Consider the following 13,410-nt stretch of genomic DNA (forward strand, 5'->3'; position numbering starts at 1 on the left):
CCCGGTTTGACGGCGCCGGCTGTGGGGTTTGGCCATTCGTCAATCTTAGTAAGGTGGTAGGGCCAAGCTTCTGTGGAAATTACACTTCGGGTAGTCGTCAAATCACGGTGCGGACGATGCATCCTTGATCGGCGTGTCGCTGGAGCCACGTTGGTTTTCGCAGCATATGAACGAGAAGAACTTGCTTAGTACACTGGTGTAGTGTGTTGGAGGGGACGTTGAGGGTACCTAACGCAAGACCCATGTCTAGGCTACCTGTCTACTCAGGAACAGCGCAGGAACAAGTTTTGGCTGACTGGAGGAGAAATTTGTTCTGGACTGCGAACTGTCTTGTAGCGGAGTACACTAAGCAGATCGAGGCAGGCGCCGACAGACAACACCCAACGTCCCGCTGCCGATCCTCACCATTTCAAGTCCACTTATGCACATCCAACCAACGACAACATGTATGTTGTCATGAAAACCACAACGATACGAGGCGCGTCATGATCCATCGGAAGTAGCGGACAACAGTGCTGAGCATCGTTTTGCAGCAAGGATCTCTGGCGGAAAGCAAACACACTTTACTTTTCTGATAATTTGAATGCGCCTACCAATCATGGCTTTCAGACATGCCCAGAAATGCCATGGGCCCGTACCGAGCCGCAATCTTCCGTTGACCACCAGGAACGCATGCCGTCCACTCAGCGGCATCTTCAGAGGTACCGCAAGCGACAGCGTGAAAGAGGAAGCGAGGCGTCTCTTGCGTTTTTCACGTGGCGCTCCCAACACGGCAGATGCTCCCTGGCTTCCTATTGCAACCTCTGAACGCCGAGGTAGATGACACTGGACAACTTGCAGAGGGCGAGACTTCTCTGTCGATCTGTCGCTCCATCCATTCCCACATGTGAATGTGGTGTCGGTCCGCGACTCTGGGATTTGCCAGAAGCGTGAGTGGGCTGCGAAAAGACGCCTCTGTCAGCAAACTTCAGACAGACTTTGACAGTTCTCCACTCCGATACCGTTCATTGTGCGCAAAACTCTGCTCTCCCAGGTTACCCTCGCTTCGAGACGCTCACTTCACGCAAAACCTTCCACTCACTTCGTCGGAAAGTGTCTTTCTCGGCAAGATACCGAGCACTACCTGCCGTTGTGCTAGAAGCAGAAATGCTTGGAACCTAGATATGTCTAAACGAAGACTTGGGCCTTCTGCGAAGTTCTACGGGGCGGACTCGATTACCATGGTAATCGCAAGCCAGACATGCTGCATTACATGAACAAGACTTGGAAGAGGATATAGTTACATCCGACCTCTTCCCCGTACCATCATGAGCGGAGCAGATATTCCACCGTAATATTCCACCACTGCACGCGAACGCTGGTTTGGTGAAGAGACCACGCAGCGCTAACGCAATCGTAGTCTAATCCTCGGGTGAAGGACTTTCCGTTGCGTTGAGTTCTAGCGCGAACGAGTGCATCGCAGTGCAGTAGCAGCACATCCCCGCCTGCACACGCAACGGAACAACGGAGTAAGAACATGCGACTTTGATCACGAATCATCGCTGCAATATATGCTTGCAGGAGGAGACCCGAGCGGTTCGTATCTTGCGACCGGCGCCATCATCCGACGCCGCGTTACGGGCCGACATATTCGTACCTCAAGGTTTTGATCCTTCACAGCTGTCTAAGCCACTACATACGTCACTATCTTGGGGCCTGAGCTTCATACGAGCACACGGAGGCGTCGCGCAACGACAGAAGTAAGTACGATCGATCACAGGAGAATTGGAGGCGTTGACCTTCTTGCGCCTCGCGCATTTATGAGAAAAAGCACCAGGCGCAGTCGAAGCACAGGCTGCACAGTTACCACCAATCGCGATACGAGGTCGCGTTTTGGCCGAGGAACAACAACATGACACGATCTTGCTCGTATCGTGTAGGCCACCGAAACGTACGTGAGTAATGATTCAAGATTGTGGGTCGTACGGAAAACTCCATGATGGTGAATCTACTCCTGCGACAAGGATCACTCATTTTCTTGGTGACTTTTTGTTGGAGACTGCATCGTCGCTCGCCCTGCGCCTTTCTGTTGTTTTGTTACCCCATCACAATCACGAGTGGACATCCTCCGTTCAATAAAGAACCTTAATTCATGAACATTGAGTTTGACACATACATTCTTTGGCCATCGTCGCAAGAACACTTGCTGAACCATGGGACGAAGCTCACTCGTACTAACACGCAGAGAGACATGATATTGTGATAGCATTAAGACGTAGTCAAGATAACTCTGGCAGGGACAACAGCCAGCTCCGAGTCAAACTTTGCCCCATCCATAGTGCCTCTCTTGTACAAAGCAGGTGAGATAACCAACAAGACGGATTTCTGTCTGTACTGTGTACCACCGGCGCGGCCATCACCCTCGTCGTCGCTCAAGTTCTCGTCCTTCATGTACCCCGTATCAAACATCAGCGGCCCTACACGAGAGAGCATCGTTGGAAGCCTTAAAGTCCACAGTGCCCGTTGCTGACGTAAGAAGTGCGAAAAGACAAGCGCATCTTGAAAGATGTTAAAGAGTCTTGCTTCAAGACCCTGCACTTTGTCGAAGTCTGCCCAGACATGGACTAGAGACATGACTTCGCGTACAGCATTTTTAGTTCGAGCTTTGAGGCGCTCCTCTCGTAGAGGATTTTTGGTTGCTCCGGATAGAAGGTGAACAGTCAAAGCTCGCCAGTCGTTGAAGGAGCGTCGAGAAATAATATTATCATCTGCACTAGTCAGTGGTACACCATATTTATAGTTGGACGACAAGGCTGGAGAAGGACGATATTGTAATCGTGCAGAATATTTAAATACTGACCTGCAAACCAGAGGATATTCTCAAGACGTTCAAATGCCTTCCAGTCCTCCTCAGAGAGTACAACATCTTCACCGGCGTTGCCTTGTTCGTCCAGGGTCCGAAACAGGAATTTGATCATCACGCATGAGGTCCAGCCGCGAATGAAATGCCGTTTCTGCTTCTTGTCTTGCTTTGGCTTTTCTCTCTTGACAATGGCGTGTAGTTGATCCAGTGTCGCGCAGGATCGAGCTACTTGCTGATACTCTGAATGCTTTCGCTCATCAAAATGCAGCTCCTGTCCCATAGTACAGACAAAGCCAGAAGCCCAAGTACGAATGTCGTCAAGCAAGGAGTTAAATCTCGAACGAACGACATCGTCGGTTTCCTGCACCCCAAAGACGAGTACCTTGGTGTCCTTGGTCTTTTGCAGTTCGTGGGCTGATAGCTTGATAGCTTCAACCATGTCTTGCTCCGCTTTTAGAGCTCTTTCGAATTCCAATATTCTGTCATTCATCTCTCTTTCAAGTTCTTCATACCGGTCATCTGCCTCGTTTCGTTCTTTCTTGTACCGCTGCATGCGAGCATAGTCGTCCTCGTAGCGTCGCCCATGGCTGGACTCACCACCACGCAAACCATTTTTAATCTTGGTGAACTTGTTACTCTGCGTCTCCAGTTAGTTTCTCTCAAAGCGTGAGCTAATAGGAACCCACAAAGCCGCTATGGGATTTCTCGTGTTGTTGTTGTTGTAGTGGTGGTGGTGGGTAATGCTGATCTGACTGGTATGAATCAGGCGGAGGCCTCGGCGCGTTTGAAGATCCTCTGGTTGTCACCAGTGGTCGCACGTCTCGATTGTCTACATATACTATTAGCGAGACGTGGCTAGTAAGCAGAATGAAGAGAGTCACCTTGATTCTGATTTGCGTAATTTCGGTTTAGCTTGACCGGGAGCTTCTCTATCTGGGAAACTTGTTCTCCAGTACTGTAGGTTCTTGACAAGGGCACCTTTGAAAGGGGCTTTGGCTTCGGGAATTCGTTAGTTTGGATGTCATTTCCTCTGTCAGTAGAAACAGGCACCAATATTTGCTCATCGTTGCGAAATGTCTGGTCGGTCGACTGCCCGCTTGCAGTGATATGATAGCCGGTTTCAGTCGGTCTTTGCTCGAATTCGTCCGACATTGCTGCTTGATGATGATCTACACGGCAAGCCTGAAAATATCTTGGGATGACTATTAGGAAGAGAGGAAGTGGGAGTTATCAAGGTACCGAAAGTGCGAGGTGCGTAAAGTGCCACTTCGGTGGCTGCGTGCTATCTCTGGCCCCATGCGCCGATGTGAGGGGCATTCATCAGGGGGGGGGGAAGTACAGCCCATAGGCACTAGGTTACATGAGACTCTTCAACTCTTTCCTACTCAATACCTTTTTTCTCACCTCTAGCGAACAGAAATAATCACTATGGCTTCGGAGATTGTTGTGGGCATTGACTTTGGAACCACGTAAGAATGACCATGTTCTCAACAATAACCAAAAACTAAGAGTTGCAGGTATTCGGGGGTATCATGGGCTATCAATGGTATTAGTAAAGTCCACCTCATTACCGACTGGCCCAACCCTACCGGAGCAAACGCCGAGTCGGAGAAGGTACTAACCATTATCTCGTACGCAGACGGAAAACCTCTCAACTGGGGTTACAACGTCGACACCCTTACTGAACAACATTTCCAATGGTTCAAGCTACTCCTCAACTCCAAGCAGAAGCTGGGAGCAGACTTTGAAGCGGTCTCAGCGTCTCGCAATCTCCTCGGATCTCTCAGCAAGTCGGCTGAAGAAGTAGCCTCCGATTACTTGCAGCTGCTGTGGCAGTACACAAAGGATCATATCGAGCGCAATGAAGGAGAAACATGGGAAAAGATATACTCTCTCCGAGTGGTTCTGACTGTGCCAGCAATTTGGAGCCCAATTGCAAAGGAAAGAACCTTGAGAGCTGCCAGAACGGCGGGCTTACCAGACAATATCCAACTGGTGACAGAACCTGAGGCGGCAGCTCTAGCTGTTTTGAAAGGAAAGAGTCAAGAAAACAAGCTAGAGGTGGGCGCCTCGTTCGTCGTATGTGATGCCGGCGGAGGCACTGTAGTAAGCCCACCAACCCGATCTACACGCTCGTCGCTTACCATGAAAGGATCTGATCTCGTATAAAATCACCGGTCTTGACCCGTTGAAGATAGAAGAATGCGCCATGGGCGACGGTGGCCAATGTGGATCTGTATTCCTAGACAGAGCCTTCGTCAAATGGGTCCAGTTAATTGTAGGCGAACGTGAATACAAGAAACTCAAGCCCAAGGCCAGGAAGATGATGCTTCAACAATTTGAGGCGGGTGTAAAAAGATGCTATGCTGGAGACAACAAGGAATACTCTGTTGTGCTGCATGGTGTCGAAGATAATGAGTCCGCAGGGATTGACGACGACACTATCAAATTGAAACCGTAAGCTATCAACCGCTACAAACGCATAAGGTTATGCGTCCAACTGATCGTTCCCAGGAAAACACTTCAGACACTATTTGATCATATCATCAATAAGATAATGGTGCTTGTAGAGAGGCAGATCGACACAGCACTAGATGGCGGACAACATGTAAAGGTATGTATGCTCCTTGATGTGGCATTTCAAGCTTCTCTAAACCTTACTCGTAGGCTGTTCTCCTAGTCGGCGGTTTCGGAACCAACAAGTACATCTACAAGCGACTGAAGGACGCACATCGCGGTGATGGAATCGAAATCCTACAGGTACCTGGCGGGTAAGCATTCGTTGTCAGTCCATCATAGTTAGCCAGTTCTCATGTCCTACTAGGTGGTCTGCTATCTGTCGGGGGGCAACACTATGGGGCTTGGAGCACTCATCGCATTCCAATTTCACATCAAAAACGGTCTCAGCACGCATCGCGCGATACAGCTACGGAAATCGCTGGGACGTTCCATTCGACGCGTCGATGGGCCATCTGGAAATAGATCGCCGGAAAAGGCCTCGTGGCTGGTTTGCGACCAACCAAATGAACTGGCTGATCAAAAAGGTTAGTTGACTTCCGAGATCCTCCCGAGGTCTACATGATCACTGACACGGCCTAGGGAGATCGCCTAGAAGAAGGTCGTAAGATCATGTTATCAAATTCCTTCAGCATTCAAATCGGCTTCTTGAGCACAGGCCTACACAACTTCTCTCAGGAACTATGGTACTGCGCTGATGACGAGCCGCCTTCGCGATTCGTTGAATCTTGTGCGTTTCACCCCACTTTATCTCCGTCCATGTGACGCGGGTCTCGCTAACCTTGTCCAGGCGTCAAGGAACTCTGCGCGGTCGAGTACGGCGTCGAGTGCTCCAAATTATATCTGGAAACCTCATGGAGGGACGCGGACACGAAACAAAAGTACAGATCCGCATTGTTCGATCTCACAATCACGCTAGACAGCGCCACGTTGCATTTCATGGTCGCGTATAAGGATAAGCAGGTGGCGTATACAGAGGCGAAGTACAAGGAGGACTAGATCTGCATAGATATTCGTATGGATGAGAAGGCGGTGAAGTAGAAGTCGTTATCTTGCTCTCGAAGCTATGCCCCATGTCATGCTGTATTTTATTCTTTCTTTTATTCTTTCTTTTATTCTTTGGGACCGGTAGAAATTCGCTGTTTCTAATCGCGCGTCAAACCATTCAATTGATGATTCGAAAAAGGCAACCCGAATGCAAGATCCGGAAGGAAATCACGCCATGGTATAACTCGCATGAACCTTTAGTAGGCTCCCGATAGGCACAGAAACAACAGACGTTTGCCGTGAAGCTTTGTAAACGGAAAGGAGTGGGCGAGAGAGATACACACAAAGGGACCGTAGACAATCTTCTGAATATGCTTCATCGTCCAACGCAGTCTAAACACCCATAATGCCGCTGAACATGATCATGTATTCCAAGTAAACGCCATTCACACAATGATATCTAACGCTCAAAACGCCCTTGAAGCTGGGTATAATGCATCGACCTTTGCAACCATGTTACCGCCCACCCTTCGGAAGCTGTCTCAGCTCAACGAAATTCCACGGCGTAAAGTGCATGCCCACATAACGTCCTTGCTTGGGATCATACACAGCATGAACGTTGAGCGTCAATTTTGCTCGTTCGCCATATATTTCGATGAGGCCGAGCACCATAAAAGCACCGCGCGGAACTACTAATGGATATTGCTTGAAGCTTTTGCGAAAGTCGCTGCGGAATTGTGTAAGATCCAGTGTCAATTTCTTGGGATCTGGGAGAAGGAGACCATTAAGGTCCTTGGCGGGAGCGTCGACGGGCGCTGCTGAGGGTGGTACACCTGGCTGTTGGGTATCTTTGGCAGATGTAGAGAAAGGGCTTGGGATTATGCTCGTCGTTTTGTTAACGGATGACTGTGGATTCGCAGCTATCCGCTGAACGAGCTGTTGGACAGCCTCCGTTTTGGATTCCTGTGACCAACCCATGTAAATCTTAAAGTCTTCCCATGCCCTTCCTGCCTTCTTCGTTGTGTCATGGTAAAGGGCGTTTGCTGCTTCCTTCGGATATAGTATCCTGTTCAAGCGATGATGGTGTGGAGCTTCTACCGGACGGGTTGCCTTTCGCCACTCCAGGTCCTCGGTCAATTCGATACCAGGGCGCTCATACTCGTCTGGCGCAGTGTCTGGAAACTTGAACTCTATCCACATATTGCCTTTGTCCGTGTCGATTTTGCCGGCTTTGGCGACGTATGGGGGGCTCTTAGCGAACAGATTGCGCAGCATAAAGGCTAATTCTCCTGCTCAATAGTCAGCACGCGTCCACCATGTTCGGATCGGACGTATCGCACCTCGTATCTTCTCAACCCTGGGGCGGTCCGTTGCCAACTTCTTGAATTCTTGCCACTCTGGGTCTGAGCCTTTCCAGAACTTCTTCGGCCGTGGTCTTGAGAATCCGGTTGGTAAGAATAGCAGAGCGTCGTCGTACTCTTCATCATCATCATCATCCTCCTCGTCCTCTTCTTGACCAACTGTTGTCCATCCGTCTTGCCCAGGCTTAGACGTCCTTTCCTCGTCTTTAATCTCTTCCACTTCAACTCTTATACCGACATATTGTCCGAGGCCGTACGTAGCCACTCCGATAGCGACAGCACCGACTAGACGTCTATGCTCGAGTTAGCATACGTAATGTGCAAGGGATGTGTGAAGCGACTCACGACTTGCTGAGAAATGGTCGCCGTATACGCACTCGCTGTATTATGACTTGCTCATGTCCATGGCGTGCCGCCGATCGGATTATGCGCGAATGCGGTACCCGATTAAAGAGGGAGAAGTTGCGCCGCAGCACCAGTGGCGTGAACATTGGTGTGATGCAGGCGAAGAGCGGATGCTATGAGGAACCCGAGGCTAAGTGGAGAGACATTTAAAGCGCTACAGACTCAAAGAATGCGCGCGAGGTTTATTAGAACAATGAATCGAATGCTGTTGGCAAGGCCCCCACGAGTTGCATGGTTGCGGGCGGAGGTGAGGCAAGTTCGACGCTAGTTCCATCTAGGTCGCAGCGCAGCTCAGGATGGCGATGATGCACCTGCATCATCGTGGAACTACCTCAACTCCATCCTCACCGCCACCATGAAGCTATCCGGGGCCTTTGTCGCCTCATCGCTGTACTGCACAGTCCTTGCAGCTCGACCAACCGTCAGTCCCGAGACAGCGCGTCTTATCATCGCCCAGCGACTGGGTCTATCGCGATTCCACTCTGTCGAGCACGCAGACGCCGAGACAATCAGACACATCAACACGTATGGTGGACGGCAACAGAAGCTGTTCGGCGGAGACGATGCAGAGCAGACCAAAGCGCATCTGCTGATCTGGGCAGAGGACTCTGAGCAAGACGAGGCAACAGGTGGGCATACGTGACGAAGGCATAGCAGAGGGTACAGACTAACTCAAGCTATCAGTCATCATCAACGACGGATCAGATCGCACACACGACTTTGCGATATCAAGTGCGCCATCTGCGTCTGACAATGACCGCTTGATTATGGACTTTATAGCACAAGCCGAGTCGCTGCCAGCCTACCCAGACCCTCAGCAGCGAACATACACGTCCAACTTTGAGATCGAGTCGGCGCTCCCGCCAAACAGCAAGTCGGATGCTTACAATGGCTACCTCAACATGTGGCGCACCGACAAGAGCAACAAGATGACGCCTGAGGAAATCGCCCAAGTGCTCAGCAACGTCAACAAGAAAGCCGAGGAGACAGGTTTCTCCACGACTGTCGTTATGATGCCGCGTTCAGCCTCAAAGTCCAAGCGCGCTGCCCACGCATGGGGCATGTACGATGTTCCCTCCAAGGAGGCTCGCCGCCAGAACCCCGAGGCAGTCCTCTCCTCCCAGCCCGTACCTGCTGTCTCCAAGGTGCCTGACCTTGAGGACTTCCCTGTCGTCATCGCGGCCGAGAACAACAAGGGCCCTGTTCGTGGTATTCTCCCTACGTGCTTCAAGTCCATGTCGGCTTGCCAGACTCAGACCCACAATTGCTCCAGCCATGGCGAGTGCAAGCTTCTCCACAAGGGTCGGGGTTCCGGTTCCAACCAGGAGACCGTTGATTGCTTTGGTTGCGCTTGCTCGGCTACTGTTGAGTACGAGGATGGAAAGGGTATGGAGGAAAAGAGGAAGGTCACTTACTGGGGTGGCCCCGCTTGCCAGAAGAAGGACATATCGGTTCAGTTCTGGCTCTTCGTCGGCAGTGGTGTCGTTCTGGCTTTCTTGGTATCTGCTGGCATTGGTATGCTCTACACCATGGGTGCTGAGGAGCTACCCAGTGTCATCGGTGCTGGTGTTAGCGGTCCCACAAGGAAGTAGGAGCTTGAAAGATAGTGTGAGGTATGGGAGGAAAGAGAGAAACGGGAGAGTTAGCAGTGTATATCTGGTGTACGACAGACAGTATTTGATGGTTAGCAGTGTCGGAGCTTGTACTCTATGGGATAATGGCGTTTATAGCACTGCAATTTAGCATTTGAACAAGTCGATACAAAAGCCTAATTGACTTAGCCACCCATTGCAATCTCCATTGACTCAACTAAACATGGTATAAAAGCATATCTGATGCGGTCGCACAGCAACCAAAGTGCAGCTGTCCAGGACGCCTTCAAATGCTTCAAAACGCCAATACCCTAGACAACTTCGACTACCCCACGTTTGACACCTGAAATAGAAGCACACAGTACCTTAACATGACCACCCTCATGCCTTGGCCTTCTCCACCATTACACCGTCTTCGCTCTTCGCCTTTTCTTCGTCCAGCTCCTTCATGAACTCGGATTGGATGTCGGTCCTACGCTTCTCCCACCACTCCTTTTCCGCTGGCGCTTTCGCAGTAATCTCAGCTAGGCGTTCGCGGATGTGGTTGTTCTGTGCCATTTCAGAGGCGGACTGGAAGATGGTCTGACCCCAGTTTGGTGCGAATGCGTTGGCCTATCTCAACATTAGTCATACTCAAAGAATCGCGACGCTATCCGGCTCCAGTCCAAACATATGCAACTCACCTCACTAACAACGTCCCTAAGTTCCTCTTCAATCTCCTTCTCCGCCCTCTGGAATCGCTGCCACAGATCATCGCCCACACTACCCCTCTGCAGCAACACCTGCAGCGCCTGCTTCGCGTTTCTAACCTGTACGATTCGGTGAATGTCTTCGGTCGCGCGGCGCAACAGCGCAGCCTTCAGTACGCTGTCCGGCACTTTGGGGTCGTCCATGTGTAGCAGGGAGAGGTAGACATTGCGCTGGAGATGTGTAGGGAACCAGGGTTCCAGGGATGCGGCATTGGCAGCTTGACGCTTGCGATAGAGGTTTGTAAAGACTGCAAAGGAGCCAGCGAGGATACCGATGTAGGCGAAGGGCACGGCGAGCATCACCCAGTCGACGATATCGAAGGGCCACATGGTGAGTGTAGTGTGTGGGTTGCTTGTGTGATATACGGAGGGGCTTTGACGAATTCGCGGACTCAGTGCAGTCGCAGATATTAGAGTTACGAAGGAGCGACGGTGTCCTCAAAGATGAGATACGGTGGGTAGGTGAAGACCAAGTGGGTAGGTGAATTGCGCGGGCATTTGTCTCACTATCGATATGTTAGAATATCTGTCCAGTTCCGCGCTCGACTAGCGCCCCTCTTAGCGCGTCTGCGTCATCCATGTCCGCCTTCTCGATGCCTCTAATCAGATCAATCACGAACACCCCCAACCGCAGTTCACTTTTCTCCATTTACTCCTTCTGGTCACGCTTTCCTACGAAAACTCCCACCTACACCCTACTACCTGCGACCTTTACCACCAGTTCAACCCCAAAATCCACAACGTTACAACCATGATATTGAGGTTCGTTAGCAAAGACGGCCAGTTCAGGTTGACGGTACAGCCCGAGGATACTTTTTCAGCCATCCTGCCCCAGGTCGCCGAGAAGCTGCCAAAGAATGTCGATATCCAGAGCATCAGTGTTAGCAACCGTCCACAGGGAGGCGACGCGAGGAAGCTTGCTGAACTCAAGGGCGTGAGCTTCAAGCAAGTGGGACTATCCAACGGCGCGCAACTCTTTCTGTCCTTTGAGGAGCAGTCCACAGAATCGAACGGCCATGCTGTAGCACCAACAGGCGGCGCACGACTGAACGGCAAACCTGTCGAAGCCACCGACATGGGCTCTGTACCCCTCGGCTCTCCTACGCAAACCATAAAGAATCCGTGGGAAGTTGTTAGACAGTCACCGCTCGATGACAGGCTAGACAGGCTGGATGGCAAGATTCCTAGGAAACGCGACGCTCGCATGTGCTCCCATGGACCAAAGGGCATGTGCGATTACTGCATGCCCCTAGAGCCCTACTCTCCCGTATACCTCGCCGAAAAGAAGATCAAGCATCTCTCGTTCCATTCGTACCTCCGCAAAGTCAACTCGGCGAAGAACAGACCAGAGCTCGGTAGCTCGTACATGCCCCCGTTGACCGAACCCTACTACCGCGTACGCCCCGACTGTCCATCGGGACACAAGCCATTCCCGGAAGGTATCTGCACCAAGTGCATGCCTAGCGCCATTTCCTTGAAGCCACAAGAATACCGTATGGTGGATCACGTCGAGTTCGCTTCGATACAGGTTGTTGATGATGTGATCAACTTCTGGAGGCAAACTGGCTGTCAACGACTGGGCTTCTTGTACGGCAGGTACGAGGAGTATACTGAGGTGCCACTAGGTACAAAGGCTGTTGTCGAGACCATCTACGAGCCACCGCAAGTTAATGAGGCGGACGGTATCTCGTTAAGCGACTGGGACAACGAGAAGGAGATCGATGAGATCGCCGCACAGTGCGGACTACAACGGGTCGGAGTGATCTTCACAGATCTGCTCGACGCGGACAAGGGCGACGGCTCCGTCATCTGCAAGCGACACATGGACTCATACTACCTTTCCTCACTCGAAATCACCTTTGCAGCACGATATCAAGCAAAGTACCCCCGGCCTTCAAAGTGGAGCGATACCGGACGACATGGGTCCAACTTTGTTACATGTGTAATCAGCGGCGACGACCAAGGTCAGATTGGCATCTCGTCATACCAAGTGTCCAACGATGCTGTTGAGATGGTTCGCGCAGACATCATCGAGCCTTCAGCCGAACCGTCAGTCATGCTCGTTCAATCAGAAGAGGACAACGAAGCCTTGAATAAGGCGCGGTATATCCCTGAAGTTTTCTACCGAAGGATAAACGAACACGGTGCGAACGTACAAGAGATTGCTAGACCTGACTTCCCCGTGGAGTACTTACTCCTCACACTAACACACGGTTTCCCGACTCAGCCAAATCCTCTGTTCACCGGTGGCAAGTTCCCAATCGAAAATCGTGAAGCCACGGGTGAGGTGCCAGAGATCACACATCTCAGCAAAGCTCTCAACGCTAAAGCGAACGGACTGGCGCTCAACACGACCAGCGGCCTCAACGCCATCTCGAATTTTCACATGCTGTGCTTTATTCATAATCTCGGTATTCTATCAAAGGTACGTCAAATAGAACCATCTGTGTTCCCTGCTAACAGTACAAACCAGGACGAAGAGTCATTGCTCTTCAAGGTAGCATCTATGCACGACACATCAGAAGGCTCAGCACTCCAACATACCGGAGGCTGGGCAACTCTTCTGACCATTCTCAAAGAAAGTGGTGAGCGCCCCCCGAAACGTTCTTATCAATCTTCGTCCCTCTCCCAGTCGTCGGCCAGTAGGGGGGCTGCAGCACCTCCTCTTCCCCTAGATCACAACCGCGGTACGATGCGACAGTCCTCCTATGGCTCAGATTCCGATTCTGCACAGTTGACTAAGAGAGTAAAGGGGGTTAAGCTTGGGAAGTAGATTAGTCCAGGCTAGTCTCGCTCCTGAGGCGCGACCTCTGATACCATAGGTCTGTAATTCGAGCGACATTGAAAAGGCGAAATGGAGCCTCGACGTGGCGGGGTATGCCGGAGGAGTTGGGCAGCTCGGACTGAGCAGGAGTGGATGCATGGTCTGGCATCAAACGTCTGGAATTCATCTCTAA

General features: G+C 51.2%; 6 protein-coding genes across 6 annotated transcripts; 3 read left to right on the forward strand and 3 right to left on the reverse strand.

The window, feature by feature from the left end:
• Positions 1-2,247: 2,247 nt before the first annotated feature.
• ALTATR162_LOCUS7720 (uncharacterized protein) lies at positions 2,248-3,994 on the reverse strand (the record flags this gene model as incomplete). The annotated part of the gene is made up of 4 exons (XM_043315349.1): positions 2,248-2,747; positions 2,840-3,479; positions 3,529-3,671; positions 3,724-3,994. 4 exons carry the CDS (start codon positions 3,992-3,994, stop codon positions 2,248-2,250), a joined length of 1,554 nt encoding a protein of 517 aa, XP_043171284.1.
• A 276-nt stretch (positions 3,995-4,270) lies between these two features.
• On the forward strand, positions 4,271-6,358 carry ALTATR162_LOCUS7721 (uncharacterized protein; the record flags this gene model as incomplete). The annotated part of the gene is made up of 8 exons (XM_043315350.1): positions 4,271-4,311; positions 4,360-4,921; positions 4,995-5,299; positions 5,357-5,456; positions 5,510-5,613; positions 5,667-5,886; positions 5,942-6,089; positions 6,150-6,358. 8 exons carry the CDS (start codon positions 4,271-4,273, stop codon positions 6,356-6,358), a joined length of 1,689 nt encoding a protein of 562 aa, XP_043171285.1.
• Positions 6,359-6,862: 504 nt separating this feature from the next.
• ALTATR162_LOCUS7722 (uncharacterized protein) lies at positions 6,863-8,198 on the reverse strand (the record flags this gene model as incomplete). Its single annotated transcript, XM_043315351.1, has 3 exons — positions 6,863-7,635; positions 7,687-8,000; positions 8,053-8,198. 3 exons carry the CDS (start codon positions 8,196-8,198, stop codon positions 6,863-6,865), a joined length of 1,233 nt encoding a protein of 410 aa, XP_043171286.1.
• Positions 8,199-8,467: 269 nt separating this feature from the next.
• On the forward strand, positions 8,468-9,704 carry ALTATR162_LOCUS7723 (uncharacterized protein; the record flags this gene model as incomplete). The annotated part of the gene is made up of 2 exons (XM_043315352.1): positions 8,468-8,741; positions 8,797-9,704. The coding sequence occupies 2 exons, from the start codon at positions 8,468-8,470 to the stop codon at positions 9,702-9,704; spliced, it is 1,182 nt and encodes a 393-aa protein (XP_043171287.1).
• A 381-nt stretch (positions 9,705-10,085) lies between these two features.
• On the reverse strand, positions 10,086-10,783 carry ALTATR162_LOCUS7724 (uncharacterized protein; the record flags this gene model as incomplete). Its single annotated transcript, XM_043315353.1, has 2 exons — positions 10,086-10,316; positions 10,388-10,783. The coding sequence occupies 2 exons, from the start codon at positions 10,781-10,783 to the stop codon at positions 10,086-10,088; spliced, it is 627 nt and encodes a 208-aa protein (XP_043171288.1).
• A 421-nt stretch (positions 10,784-11,204) lies between these two features.
• On the forward strand, positions 11,205-13,226 carry ALTATR162_LOCUS7725 (uncharacterized protein; the record flags this gene model as incomplete). The annotated part of the gene is made up of 2 exons (XM_043315354.1): positions 11,205-12,878; positions 12,927-13,226. 2 exons carry the CDS (start codon positions 11,205-11,207, stop codon positions 13,224-13,226), a joined length of 1,974 nt encoding a protein of 657 aa, XP_043171289.1.
• Positions 13,227-13,410: the final 184 nt, after the last annotated feature.

This window comes from Alternaria atra (genome assembly GCF_907166805.1).
Source record: "Alternaria atra isolate CS162 genome assembly, contig: 28, whole genome shotgun sequence".
NCBI lineage: Eukaryota > Fungi > Ascomycota > Dothideomycetes > Pleosporales > Pleosporaceae > Alternaria > Alternaria atra.